General features: G+C 41.6%; 1 protein-coding gene across 5 annotated transcripts in view; it reads left to right on the top strand.

Annotated features, from left to right (window-relative positions):
• The window catches only part of LOC146763185 (SMAD family member 4), a 70,816-nt gene that overhangs the window by 17,086 nt on the left and 40,964 nt on the right, over positions 1–12,766 (top strand). For 3 of the 5 annotated variants that reach the window (XM_085571073.1, XM_085571074.1, XM_085571075.1), the window contains exons 6-7: positions 3,563–3,673; positions 5,439–5,489. In XM_085571073.1, the coding sequence (XP_085427199.1) occupies positions 3,563–3,673; positions 5,439–5,489 (162 nt within the window). Of the gene's footprint in view, positions 1–3,300; positions 3,421–3,562; positions 3,674–5,438; positions 5,490–12,766 lie in introns of all 5 variants that reach the window. The other 2 variants (XM_085571071.1, XM_085571072.1) reach the window with 1 other exon arrangement.

The raw sequence follows: 12,766 nt of genomic DNA, 5'->3' as shown, positions 1-12,766 counted from the left end.
CCAGAATTGTAGCCTCACCTGCAGCATCCCAAAGACAGACCAACCAACTAATTATAGACGCATCAGGTCGTCGAGTGTAATCCTTTCTTAGGCCATGTAGGTCCTTTAGGGAAAAGGACTCAATACTGGCCTCTGATCTTGTACCAGTTGCTTTGAATCCTGATTTTATGTCATCAGGCATTGAGGGTCCTTCTGCATTATAATCATCATTGTCATCCAGTGGTCGATCAGTCTTGTCTGTGCAGTTTCCACTTCTTGTGCTAGTAGCAACAGCCATTGGTTGAGGCTTACAGTCTGGTTTAACTGCTAGCTTAGGCTCACTGTCTGGTTTATCTGCTGGCCTTGAGCTTGGGGTGTTGGCTGCAGCCTGGGTGACTGTGATATCTGCTGATTTATCTCCCTGCCCCCCTTTCCTCTGTCTGCTACCCTACAGTATCTAGCAGGATGCGATAAGCATATGCCAGGGCCCAGCTCACTGCAATGATCTTTTCCTCCTTAGAGTTATCATGGCACTTCTCTTTCAGGTACTTTGCCACCTCAGCTGGATTCTGAATTTGTTCACATGGAAAGTCTCAGGCTATAGGGTCAGAAAATTCCTTTAAGATTTGGCCCATATCCTCCCATTTCCCACACCACTCAGGATTTCTCACACCTGGGCCTACTCCTGGGTCAGGGGTCTCATGAGCCTCTCTAGAAATCTGAGCCCTCATTCTAGAGAGAATGTAGACTGTATAGAGAAAGCTTACCAGATTAAACACCAGAAAGATGGTCTCTTTAACAGTCAGGGGAAACTGAACATTCTCTAATAGGGAGGTAACAGATTCAGAGGAGAAGAAGGAAAGCAAAGGCTGAAAAGCCTCATCCCCTGCTTCTCTTCTAACAAACTGGGTGTACAACCATAACCATGAACTATACATTTCTGGAACAGACTCCAGCACATCGAGCACCTTTATAAATCTCCTGCAAGCCATTACAGCCAAGCCCAGTCCAATAGCTATTCTAGTCCGTGCCCTTCTACTGCAAAAAGTACATATTAGGGACAATACCGGAGCTATTTCTTGGACAAGAAAATAAACCTAGGGTCCACAGAGGTATGATGACCTCAGAAAACCCTAGGGACGAGAAACACATGCAGGCTTCCACCTTAAGAGACATTATGAACTCAAATAAGATAGCTACTAACTGCTCTATACCAACAAAAAGTAATTGCAATCAAAATACAATTAGAACAGGGTTTTTTCCACACTCTCGAGCCACACATTGGGTGCCAAAATATTTGTCCTGGTTTAGGGCAAATTTGGGAGAAAACCTTCAGGAGGAGCCCCCCCCAGACAGCAAACCCCCACGGCCCCTCCCCCCACCTGGTTTGGGAAGAATTTCCTTGGAGGGAAGTGTCAAAAAACCTGTTTATTTAACAGGCAGAAGCACTCCCTGGCACAAAAACAACAACAGCAGATGACAAAATCTCTTTCACTGCTCTGAAGAGATGACAAATTCAGAAAGTCTCTCCTGGGAGTGGTCACCCAGTTATCGGTCTTCGGCACTGGTGATGGCTGCTGCAAATCACGAAACGCAGACTCTTGGTGTTTCTCGGTGTTTCTCAGGTCCCAGTCCAGAGCAGTTTTGAATGGTATTCAGGAAAGGGAAAGAAAACAGGGAAAAATTTGGACTGCCTAGCTAAACTAACTAATAAGCAAAAGCAAGGGCAAAAGCAAAAAGCAGGATCGAGAGCAAAGTGAAAGCAAGCAAGCAAGCCCTATCCTGTCTCCTAGACACAGACCCTGGGGGGAGGTGAGCCGGCTGATAACAAGACAAAACCTTCACTTTTCAGACCCAGTCCTGAAGGCACAGAACATAACATCAAGCATAAACAGAAGACATGATTGGGGATACAAGCACCATAATGTCACCCTAGGACAATAACAAACATATGCTGTAAGGTAGCAGTATCAATATGTTGTAAGGCAATGCTTTAGTGTTCCACAATTGACAAAATGAATCTTCCACTTTTAACTTGATTATTTTTATAATGGCCCACTGTACTACCAAAGTGACAGCCCTAATTAATATTTTCATGAGCCTGTGGAAGTGCTGCATTGAAGTTTTTTGTTATTTTTTGTGTGTATTTGGTACAAGTGGATGAGTCTCTTTTGCCAACACCAAACCTCACATTTCACGCCAGCAGGATAGTAAAGCACTATGTGTGCAGTGTCTTGCAGCTCTAATCTAGGGAAACCATGAAGTTTGGAGGGGTTTCACATACTCATTGTCACTTTAATATCAATGATGTATGAATATGATGGATTTCATGTTATCAAATTTGAATTATGGTGAAATTATGTTTTTATAATGTCTTGAAGTTTAGCTGGCAACTTTTTTGTTAAAGCTAATGATGGTTTTGCCAAGCTGAGATGTGGTGTCTGTATTTGTTGCTAGCAGAGAAAAAAGGATAGGCAGTTTAATTGTATTGCTTTTGCACAACAGTTTATTGTCAATAACTTTTTCTCATCAGTTTTATAATTGTCGGAGCCATGTGGACAAGGAAAAAAGGCTCATTTTTGGGTTTTAGTTCAAATTCTCAATGTATTAAATTCCGCTATCCCACAACAGTTTGAGAGTGCAAGTGCGCTTGTGAAACTTCTGATCAGTTTAGTGTTAATGGCTGAGCTGAAGTATTTTAAAATCAAATTCTGTTAACCTATTCTGAAATAGCTGTAGTTTTACTTTAAAGCTTAGATAATTCCTGAAATACTTACTTGGGAGGAAAAAAGCCCAGAAACTTTCTCAGGAAGGAATCCAGTCATGTGTGCAGCTCTATTCAAGAACTATTTCTAAAAATAAAATACCGTTCAGTATGTTTTGGATGAACACAAATGAGTTCTCCTTAGGAACAGTAGTTATGCTGAAAATAAACAACTTATTGGACCTGCTGCTGGCTTGTTTGGATTCACACCAAATCTATTCCAGCTATGTTATTCAGTAAAACCTGACATTTCTTCTTTCAAACTGAAAAATGAGATGTGAACAAAACAAAGATGCGCTTGATAAACGTGGTTCTTTGCATACTTTTACTCTTTAAAATATTAAGGGTGTTAGAGTCAAAATTAGTTGATGCAGAGCATCTTCCTTCAAGTTTCCCTAAGACACTCTGGTGGATGGAAAAAAATACTGAAACCAAACTTATAGGAACTGTGTATTGCAGTGCCCCTAGTTGGGTGTATTTTCCTACCCAGAAGTGCTGAGCTCTTCTTAATTAAAATTTTGGAACGTTCATGAATAGGTAGTGTGTTCTTTTACCAGGTCAACCTACCAGTATATTGACAGGTAGCCATAGTGATGGACTCTTACAGATTGCTTCAGGGCTTCAGCCAGGAACTCAGCAGAATGGGTTTACAGCTCAGCCAGCTACTTACCATCACAGTGAGTATATATATATATATGTGTGTGTGCACTCTTTTTAGTTTTCTAAAACCAGTTTCCAAATGTCAGGAGAAATAGAGGATTAGAAGTGAGATACAGAAAAAAAATCCCTTTAAAACCAGCCGCTCCTTTCTTTTTCTAGATAGTACTACAACTTGGACTGGAAGTCGGACAGCAGCCTACACACCTACCATACCTCACCACCAGAATGGCCATCTTCAACATCATCCACCTATGCATCCTGGGCATTACTGTAAGTAGTGCAGATTTCCAGATCACTTAATTTTCAATTTTGTTGAATGGTAGGGGTTAATTTGTGATTACTGTTTACCTCCAAATACTTTTTTGTTGTTGTTTAATATTACAGACCTACCATTACTGTGTTTAGTATTTTCTGACAGTTAAGTATAAAAGCCTGATGGACTCTGTTAAAGCAGCAGAGATTAGAAACTCAGATAGCTATACTGATACCATCTATATTATACATGTCTTATTATACCTAACAAAACTAGCATTTCCTTTCTAAACCTCTGTTTTTAAGGCTTTGTAATCCTGTACTAAATATTTCCTTTGCTGAAAAGGAAGTCAATTCAAGATGTGTTATTTGCATATTTTTCTTTCAAATCTTGGAAGTTCTTGGCTGGTTTTATTTTCTGAAAATTTTAAAGTCATACTTAGCTTTGGAAGACGTGTGTCCACATACCCTAGCCAGTTTAAAAGAACCTTGTGAAAGCTCATGCAGTAAAGTACTTGTCAATAAACTGGTCTTGCCACAGCCTGATTCATGAGTACATTCAGCACACAAACTTGAATCTCTTGTTTTAAGGTACAGGAGATGGGGAGGAAAAAAGTGATCAAAATGCTAGTGTAAGTGTCTAGCACAGTATATGTATTATAAGAGTATAGTGGGGAAAAAACCCACCCAAATTAAAGTTTTTCTAAATTTTGTGGCAAAAAGCTAGAACAGTTCTTGGTCTTCTAATATAGTACTTAACCAGATCACTTGTTTGAAGCAGTCATGGTTAGCAGAAGGGAGAATAAACTGTGAGCTGATATTGCAGTGACTTTTCAGCTTGTCTCTATCAAGAAAATTGTGGTTTAGATGCAGTTATTAAGTTTCATTATTTTGGTCTGTTAGGAACCCACTAAATCTGTCATCTAGTTTGTCAGAAATACCAGGATGTAAAAAAACTTTAGTGGTGCTGTAGATAATCTATAAATGTTTTTCAGTGCATGTATCTTTCCATAGTTATTATTTATAACTGGCTAGTGGTACTACATAGAGCTTTTCTTGGCTACTGCCATCTCTCATTTCAGAAAGTCACATGTTTTGACACCTCCCAGCATTGTGTTTCTTTTGACATCTTGTTGCAAAAGCTGCTCTTACTTATAATACTATGTTTAAATTTTCCCTCCTTTTTCTCTGCTGCCTGTAAAGGACCCAGTTAATTCATAAAAGTCAAGAGACTAAGCTGACTAATCCCAAGACTATATTAATTGTAATTTTTTTTCTTAGAAAATTATTTCTCTAGGGCTTCTTTCCATCTTCAGTGAGTGTTTCTTATGGTTAAGTCCACAGCATGCTGGGTAACTTGTTTTGTGATTGATGAAACTAATGAAGCGTGGTTTCTGACAGACTTGTATCACCTCCCTCTATACACTGATTCTCTCCTTGCACAACTTGGGGACAGATGTGAAGTCCTATTTCTCTTGCATCTCAACGCTACATATGGTTTCTGTTCTCTCTTGGAGCCGGGTCTGGCTTGAGCAGCATGCAGCCTTTCTTTCTGGGATACTAATGGAGCTCTTTACTCAACTTCCAAATTTTTAGGAAACCTCTGAGTGTAATTTTTCTGTGGGCATTTTTATCCCCTGTCAGATTAGGCCAATTGATTCAAAAATTACTGGGATATATACCATCAGGCATCCTCGCAAGTCTTTTTTTTATAGGAAAACAAGCTAAGTAATAAAACAATATTTTTCCACATGTAAAACAAATGGCATGTTTTCTTTTAAAGGGCCAGTTCACAATGAACTTGCATTCCAGCCTCCTATATCAAATCATCCTGGTGAGTAAAATCTAACATGTAATGCTAACTTATAACTTTGTGGTTTAAGTTTGATTCTTTTTTGTATCAAGTACTCTGAAATTTGATAGATATAAATTCCAAATAAGAGGAAGAATTTTGTGATTAGATCTTGTCTTGAATTTGGACATCTCTTGGAATGGTGACATAGGCTGTGAACTGAATTTAATCGAGATGCCTAAGTCAAAGATTGCAACCCTCAAGCCCACACTGAGATGGTGTCTACCCTGGAGGTATCAGAACTCTGAATATCCTTGATCCTAAACTTTTCAAGGTGCCTGTAGTTGTACTTTTTGCCTGCTTAGAAATATAATGGAGTTTAGATCATGCCAAAGTTCTCTTCAATCCATAATCTAGTCCATCGTTACAGCCAGATGCCCTGAAAGATAGATATTGTGCTGCTTAGCATTTTGGTGCTGAAGTTCCTCACTGGATCTTTGCATAAAACTTGTTCTTTCCAAGAGTCTTCATTATTGGTAACAGTTTAGGGAGCCAAGGAGGTTTTGTCTTGTGGTACAGGCTAGCTCTCATGTAGGTACAAGGTGATATTCTGTTTTAAACAACAACAAGGCTGTTGCCTGCATAGGGAGATCTGCATAGTTGAAAGCCTAAAAATTTAACTTGTTTATTAATTGGCTAGTGACTAAATCCATACCAGAAATAAAAATGTTGATAATTGCTGGCTAAACTTAACTGTAGCTGAATTTTATTTCACATTATTTAGTATGTCTCTTTCACTCTATTGATTTCATCCTGTTCAGTCCTCAGAGACATGAATATTTATTTGAAGATAAAAAAACTTAATTTAGGCACCTTTGTTTATTGTTTTCTAATAAAACCAGAACAGTTTCTTGAAGCAAATAGGTGTACTGTTGGGTGTGGCTGTTTTTAATGAATGAGAACCACTTACAGCAGAGGAAGAGCTCTTCTTCCTGTTGGCCTATCAGGCTGTTGTGTTTAGGTCCTAGTGCACTAAGTATATCCAGTCATTTCTTGAATGCTTTCAGGGATTGTGACTCCACCACTTCCCTGGATGTACCCATTCCAATGCTTAACCACCCTTTCAGTGAAGAAATTTTCCCTAATATACAATCTAAACCTCCCCTGGCACAACTTGAGGCAATTTCCTCTTGTCCTATTGCTTGTTATTTGAGAGAAGAGACTGACCTCTGCTTGTCTAAAACCTCCTTTCAGGTAGTTGTAGAGAGCGAGGTCTCCCCTGAGCCTCCTTTTCTCCAGGCTAAACATCTCCAGCACCCTCAGCTACTCCTCTGTCATGGTTTTACGCTGGCGCAATACCAGTGTCCCCATGAAAATACACCTTCCCAAATAAGTGCTGTGAGATGCGATCAGGAAAAGAGCAGAGCAGGCCCAAGCTTAGAAATATAGGAGAAAGAACTTTATTAAGCTACTACTCTGATAAAAGACACACACTAAATCCAGAATGAAAACCTTCCAAAACATTTCTCCTCCCCCCAGCCAAATTCCAACAAACCACAGTGAGACAAAACTTGGACCCCCAATCAGGTTAACACCCTTCAGATAATCAATACTCAGTCCATCAAGGGAGAGAGGAGTCTCACCTGTGCCATAGACCCCCCAAGAAACACAATTGCCACCTCTTTTGTTTCCATGTCACACATGGCACTGCCTGGAGAAAATCTGCCAGTGTGACAATCTCCTTTCCGTGTCACAGTGCTCTCACCACCGTGCATGGACAGACTGCTCATAGGGTTTTCTTTTCAAGGATGCTTTGCCAATGAAGCGATACGCGGAATAAATAAATAGACTCCATAACTTGATGTAGTTATGAAGTGGGTATGTATGTCAGCGCCCGACACAAGCGAGATAGCTCTCCAAAAACATGTGCCCCAAGCCGCAGTCTGTCCCACATCTTTATTCACAAAGGTGTTCCATATGCAATACATTACATAACTTTTCTATGCATATTCAACCCCTGGCCCTGCCTGTCCTCGCCTCTCATGCTAAATATGTCTACACCCTTCTGGGCATGTGTGGTTTGCTGTGGTGGTCCTGCGGGGGTCTCTGGTGGTCTTCTGAGGCTGAAAATTGTAGTCTTCCTCTGGATTGAACTTTTGAACTTTCCTCCTCTGCACATGCGCTTTTGGTCCTTTGGTGTCTTATCTAAGTATGTTTGTTAGCCTTGATATGATTGGAGACAGAGGGGTCTCTTTATCTGGGTTCTTTGCATTCCCTGGTCTTCTCTGGTATTGTCTTTTATGCAAGAAGCTTCAAAGAATTACATTTCCCTATGCCCTTTGTACCATGGCAGAGGTTTCTTAAAATTCAACACATGATTCTACAAGCTAAAAGTTAAATTTGTTTTGTTAGCTCAAGTGAACTCCGAAAATCTCTATTTCAGTTCCCCCTTTTTTAAATTATAGTAAATTCTTTTACGACAGGGGTCCTGGTCTAAATTCTGGCCTACTATCATGACAGTTCTCTTTCAGTAGGATTCCATGAGTTCTAGAGAGTGAAGTCAGAATGGACACACGTTGTAACATCCTCCAATTCCACATGAGCGTTAAAATAGACATCATTAAACTTACAGTAACTAAAATTAATAAAACTATAATGGGGTGACATAAAGTGTTCATGATCCCAGTTGCAGTTGGTGACCATCCAAATAGTGCATCCCACCAGTTATGACTTCCGTCTTGTTTTATTCTTTGCAGGACTCTGTTTATTTCAGTTACGTCATGATGGACAGTTAACAGTGTTCTCTGCCCATTCTTGTGAATCTCTTCTATAATTTTGATTAGATCTTGATGTTTCATTAATTGTTTTACCAGGGTTAAATTCATTCCAATAGGTGTGTGTGGTAATTCGTTGTATGTTGTTTGGTTTATTTTATTAACTGGTGGGATACGACTGGTGCTGAGTATATAAAGTCACACCCAGTAACCCTGATAAAGTTGCAAATACAGAAATTGGAATGATTCTTAACAGCTAAGGGGACCTTGTTCTTATCATTCTCTATGACATCACACACAGTCCTTAAACACACACAGCCATAGCCTATATACACTATGAGTTTGTGGGTTGGTGTCTGGGTGGATTTCAAAGTGGCAAATGCCCTGATCAGTGTCAAGGCATACGTCTTGAGCACTAATCAGATTACTCTCACACATGAATCCCTGTTGTTCCTGAGTAATGCAAGGCTCTAGGTTAATGGTTTGCCATTTCCCTTGGATTTTCCAGGCCCATACCCAATGTTCTGAGGGGTATAATACTGACTTTTCATGACTAACTCTAAGGCAGCAATGGGGTGAATAGTGTGAACTGTGGCATTACGTATAGTGAGCACAAAGGCAATAGCGGTGTTAGTGGTGGGATTATATGTAAAATTTACCATGGCCTACTAAGATTGGAAGTCTTTCTCAAAGTCTGTAGCACTGTCCCAGACAACTTTTCGTACCTCAGTTGGAAACACCCCTTCACTTCTTTCCCCTATGATTAAAGCAGCTGTTGACTGTATCTATAATTGTGCTTGTATACAGCTAAGGGCTAAAGATATGTTCTCTTGTGCCCCTTTTAATGCGTCTACTAGCAAGCTACGGTCTTGATCTTCAATGGCTCTCTATCTTGGCAGCACCCTTGAGACTTGCCACTGACTTTTCCAGTGCTAATAGAGATGACTGTAAAGGCTGTTTTAATTTTGTCAGATCCCTAGTTGCTACAGCTATTTTGTTCATTAATATTTCTAAGTCAATCTCATTCAAAACTCCTAACCCGGTCCCTAACATCCCGGTTAAATCCCTTCGCATTCTATCTTGGAGGTGTACTTGTTTTTGTAGCCACTTTGTCTATCCTTTGAAGGATGACCTTAGGAAGGGGGAGCAAGCTGGCTGAACTGTCGAGATATTAGTTTGCATTAACAGTTCAACATGTTTAAGGGACCATTCTGGGTTAAATAACAGTTTTTGTTGACCCGTATTCCTTATAACATATGGGCTGATTTCATAAATTTTGGGTTTAAGATTAAATGGCATATTTTGGGTTTGTGCTTGAGTGCTGGAGTGGGTTGTAACAGGCTTGGCTATAGCATTTATTGTAAATTTGAAAGACAGCCCAATAGTGTTGCGGGCTCAGAGGCAAACCACGTCAACAGTTTGTCTTAATTTGAAGTACCAACAGTCTATTTCACTTGGATGATTGCAAATTTCTTGGCGCTTATTTACACTGATTTGGGTTACTTTATTGTGGGTAGTCCCATTAATCATTCAACACCCTATCTTAATTACCTCTCCTATGGTTCCTTGAAGTGACCACAACCTCTCTCTTTGCCACTCCTGCTTTGTATATATTTGGTTATGTGCATGACCAGAGTTGTTAGATTTAAATCTTCTAAATCAGAAGATTTCCCCATAGATCTAGTGTATTGAGTAAAGGCTTGGGACCAAAGCCACTTAGCATTGCTCTGACTAGGAATACCTTCTAATTGTTGGATTATAGTTATGATTGTAAACAACAGCAAAAGCCACCATGATACATTCATTTTGTCCGAGTATGTTTAATTTCAATTCACCATCACCTGGTGTTCTTTTCCAAGTGTCTTCTGGAGCTTTCTTAACACGGCTGTGGTGAATCCACGGTTTTGTTCTTTAACGTTGATTGCAGTGAAGGTAGTAAGGAGCTCTTGGTATGGTCCCTCCCATTGTGGTTCCAGGGCCTTCTCTGTAAGAGACTTAACATACATAGTCTCCAGGTTGTACGTCATGTACTGGTGCATCGAGCTTCGCACCCTGAGTTCTGGCCACATATTTCTCGATTGCTCTAAGTTGTTTATTTAGAACAATCATATAGGAGGTTAGTGATACATCTTGGGCAGACGTTCTCTTCTGCACCCCATATGGTCTCCCATAAAGCAATTCAAAGGGACTCAGCTTTTCTTTGGTCCTGGGTTTGGTTCGAATCCGCAGTAGTGCTAGTGGGAGGGATTGAGGCTACGACAAATTAGCCTCTTGTCTCAGTCATACAATTTGTTGTTTGATCAAATGAGTTATTTTTCCTACCTGACCACTTGATTGTGGGTTATATGGGGTGTGAAGTTCCCAGTCTATGCCCAAGTATTGGCTAAACTGTTGCACTAATTTTGCGAAAAAATGTGGTCCTCTATCTGAGGAGATTGTGGCCGGGACTCCCAAGTGTGGTATGATTTCCTGTACCAATACCTTAGTTACCTCCCGAGCTTTAGAAGTCCTGGTGGGGAATGCTTCTGGCCATCCTGAAAAGGTATCTGTTAACACCAGTAAAAACTTATACCCCCATTTTCTTGGCATTTCTGTGAAATCGATCTGCCATTGTTGCCCAGCCCCATGGCCCTTCCCAATCTGGCCAAGTTTTGGTTTGGGAATATTCTTGGGGTTGGTCTGGAGGCAAAGGTCACATTGTCGAGTCACTTTAGTGATAGTGGCTCATAAATGTTTAGCTATGATCCTTTCATTTAGACATTTATATAGAGCATCAATTCCCCAATGTGTTTTCTGGTTCTCCTCCCTTATTAGGGACCATAATAAATAGGAGGGTATGACTAATTTTTCTTCTATGGTGGCCCATCCTTCTTGGTTATATGTTGCCGTGCGAGACTAGCTCTGGGTGGGCGCCGGTGGGAGGAGGGGAGAGGTGGCAGCCGCTTTTCCCCTTCAGCTCTGTGAGGCTCAGTTCTAGCGCGGGGACAGACGAAATGGCGACATGGGACTCAGGTAGAGACACGCGTTTATTGTAGAAGCGTGTTCCTGAGACCCCTGGGGCGCCAACTGGGGGTAACCTGAGCCGCAGCCAATGGGACGGGAGGAAGGGGACAGGGGCAGGGAAACTCCGGAGGCCCCGGGGACAGCAATGGGAAAGGCGGGGGGGGGCAGGGACTGGACCGTGTGGCGAGGGGGAAGGACAAGGAAATGCAGGGTCAGGACAAGGGACCATGGGGGGAGGGGGAATGGGGGGGGGGGGAAGAAGAGAAAATTGCAAATGCCGCAGTTATAATCTCCTTTTTGCTCCTGGATCAATTTTTTGTCTAATTTGTTGTATTTTGGCTTACCTTCAAGGGAAATCTGCCCGTCTGGAATCAGGGCTGCCTCAGTTATTACCTCAATTTTTGCCGCTTCTTTTGCTTCCCTATCCGCCAGCTCGTTCCCTTCTTCCAATTCTGAATTTATCTTCTGATGTGCCTTAATGTGCATGATTGCTACTTTCTCTGGCAACTGAACTGCTTCCAGAAGTTGCAGTATTTCAGATGCATGTTTAATGTTTTTCCCTTGAGAGTTCAGCAGTCCTCTCTCTTTCCAGATGGCTCCATGAGCATGCACTACTCTAAATGCATATTTTGAGTCCGTATATATGTTATTTTTTTATTTTTATTTCTAAGGCCCGAGTTAGAGCAACTATCTTGGCCTTTTGTGCCCTTCGGGTCAGGGCATCTGGAATATGTGGCCCTCGATGGTCTCCAGGCAGTCATGTTCCACTGGTTCTACTTGGTTTCCACTAAGGAAGGAGGCTAGATTGACAATGTTAGTCACCACTATCTCCACATCATCTTGTTCCACCATAATAGATTGGTATCTCAGGAACCGTTGTGTTGAAAGCCAATGTCCGCCTTTCACCTCTAGCACTGCAGACACCGTGTGGGACACTAGCACAGTCATTTTCTGGCCCAGGGTGAATTTACGTGCCTCTTGGATGTTCATTACGGCTGCTGCCACAGCTCTGCAGCATCCAGAGCTTCACAAACAGCCCATAGTTATAGATCCATAATCTGCACCACCCTATCATCCCTAGGAAAGTTCGTAGTTCTTTTACAGTCTGAGGTTTTGGGGTTTGGCATATTGCCTCCTTCCGGCTTTGGCCCAGGGTACATTGTCCAGCACTGACTTCGTAACCCAGATAAGTTACTGTAGAAAATATCAGGCTCCAGCACGGTGTAGATGAAAGGAGGCAGAGATCTCTGAAGTTTGCTCTTGAGGAAAGAGGTTTATTGGGGGTGCAGAAGGTTCTGCCTCGTGCTCCCAGACGCAGGACGCGGCTGGGCTTGAGAGGATGGGGGAGGGGAGAGACAAAAGGATGTTCTAGGAGAGGGGAAGCTCCAAAAGGAGGGAGGAGGTTCCAAGAGACCACGTGGCCCCTCAAAGCCTCCTTATAAAGGGGCTTCAAGGCGGGTTGGAACAATTTGATGTTTTAGGGGAGGGATAGAGGTGCGGGGTGAACCATACATCTTTTGGGGGGTGAGATGGAACAATCCA

This window comes from Lonchura striata, chromosome W (genome assembly GCF_050655825.1).
Source record: "Lonchura striata isolate lonStrDom1 chromosome W, ASM5065582v1, whole genome shotgun sequence".
In the NCBI taxonomy this organism is placed as follows: domain Eukaryota; kingdom Metazoa; phylum Chordata; class Aves; order Passeriformes; family Estrildidae; genus Lonchura; species Lonchura striata.
The sequence above is the reverse complement of the archived record's forward strand: the minus strand, read 5'-3'. Positions and strand labels throughout refer to the sequence as shown.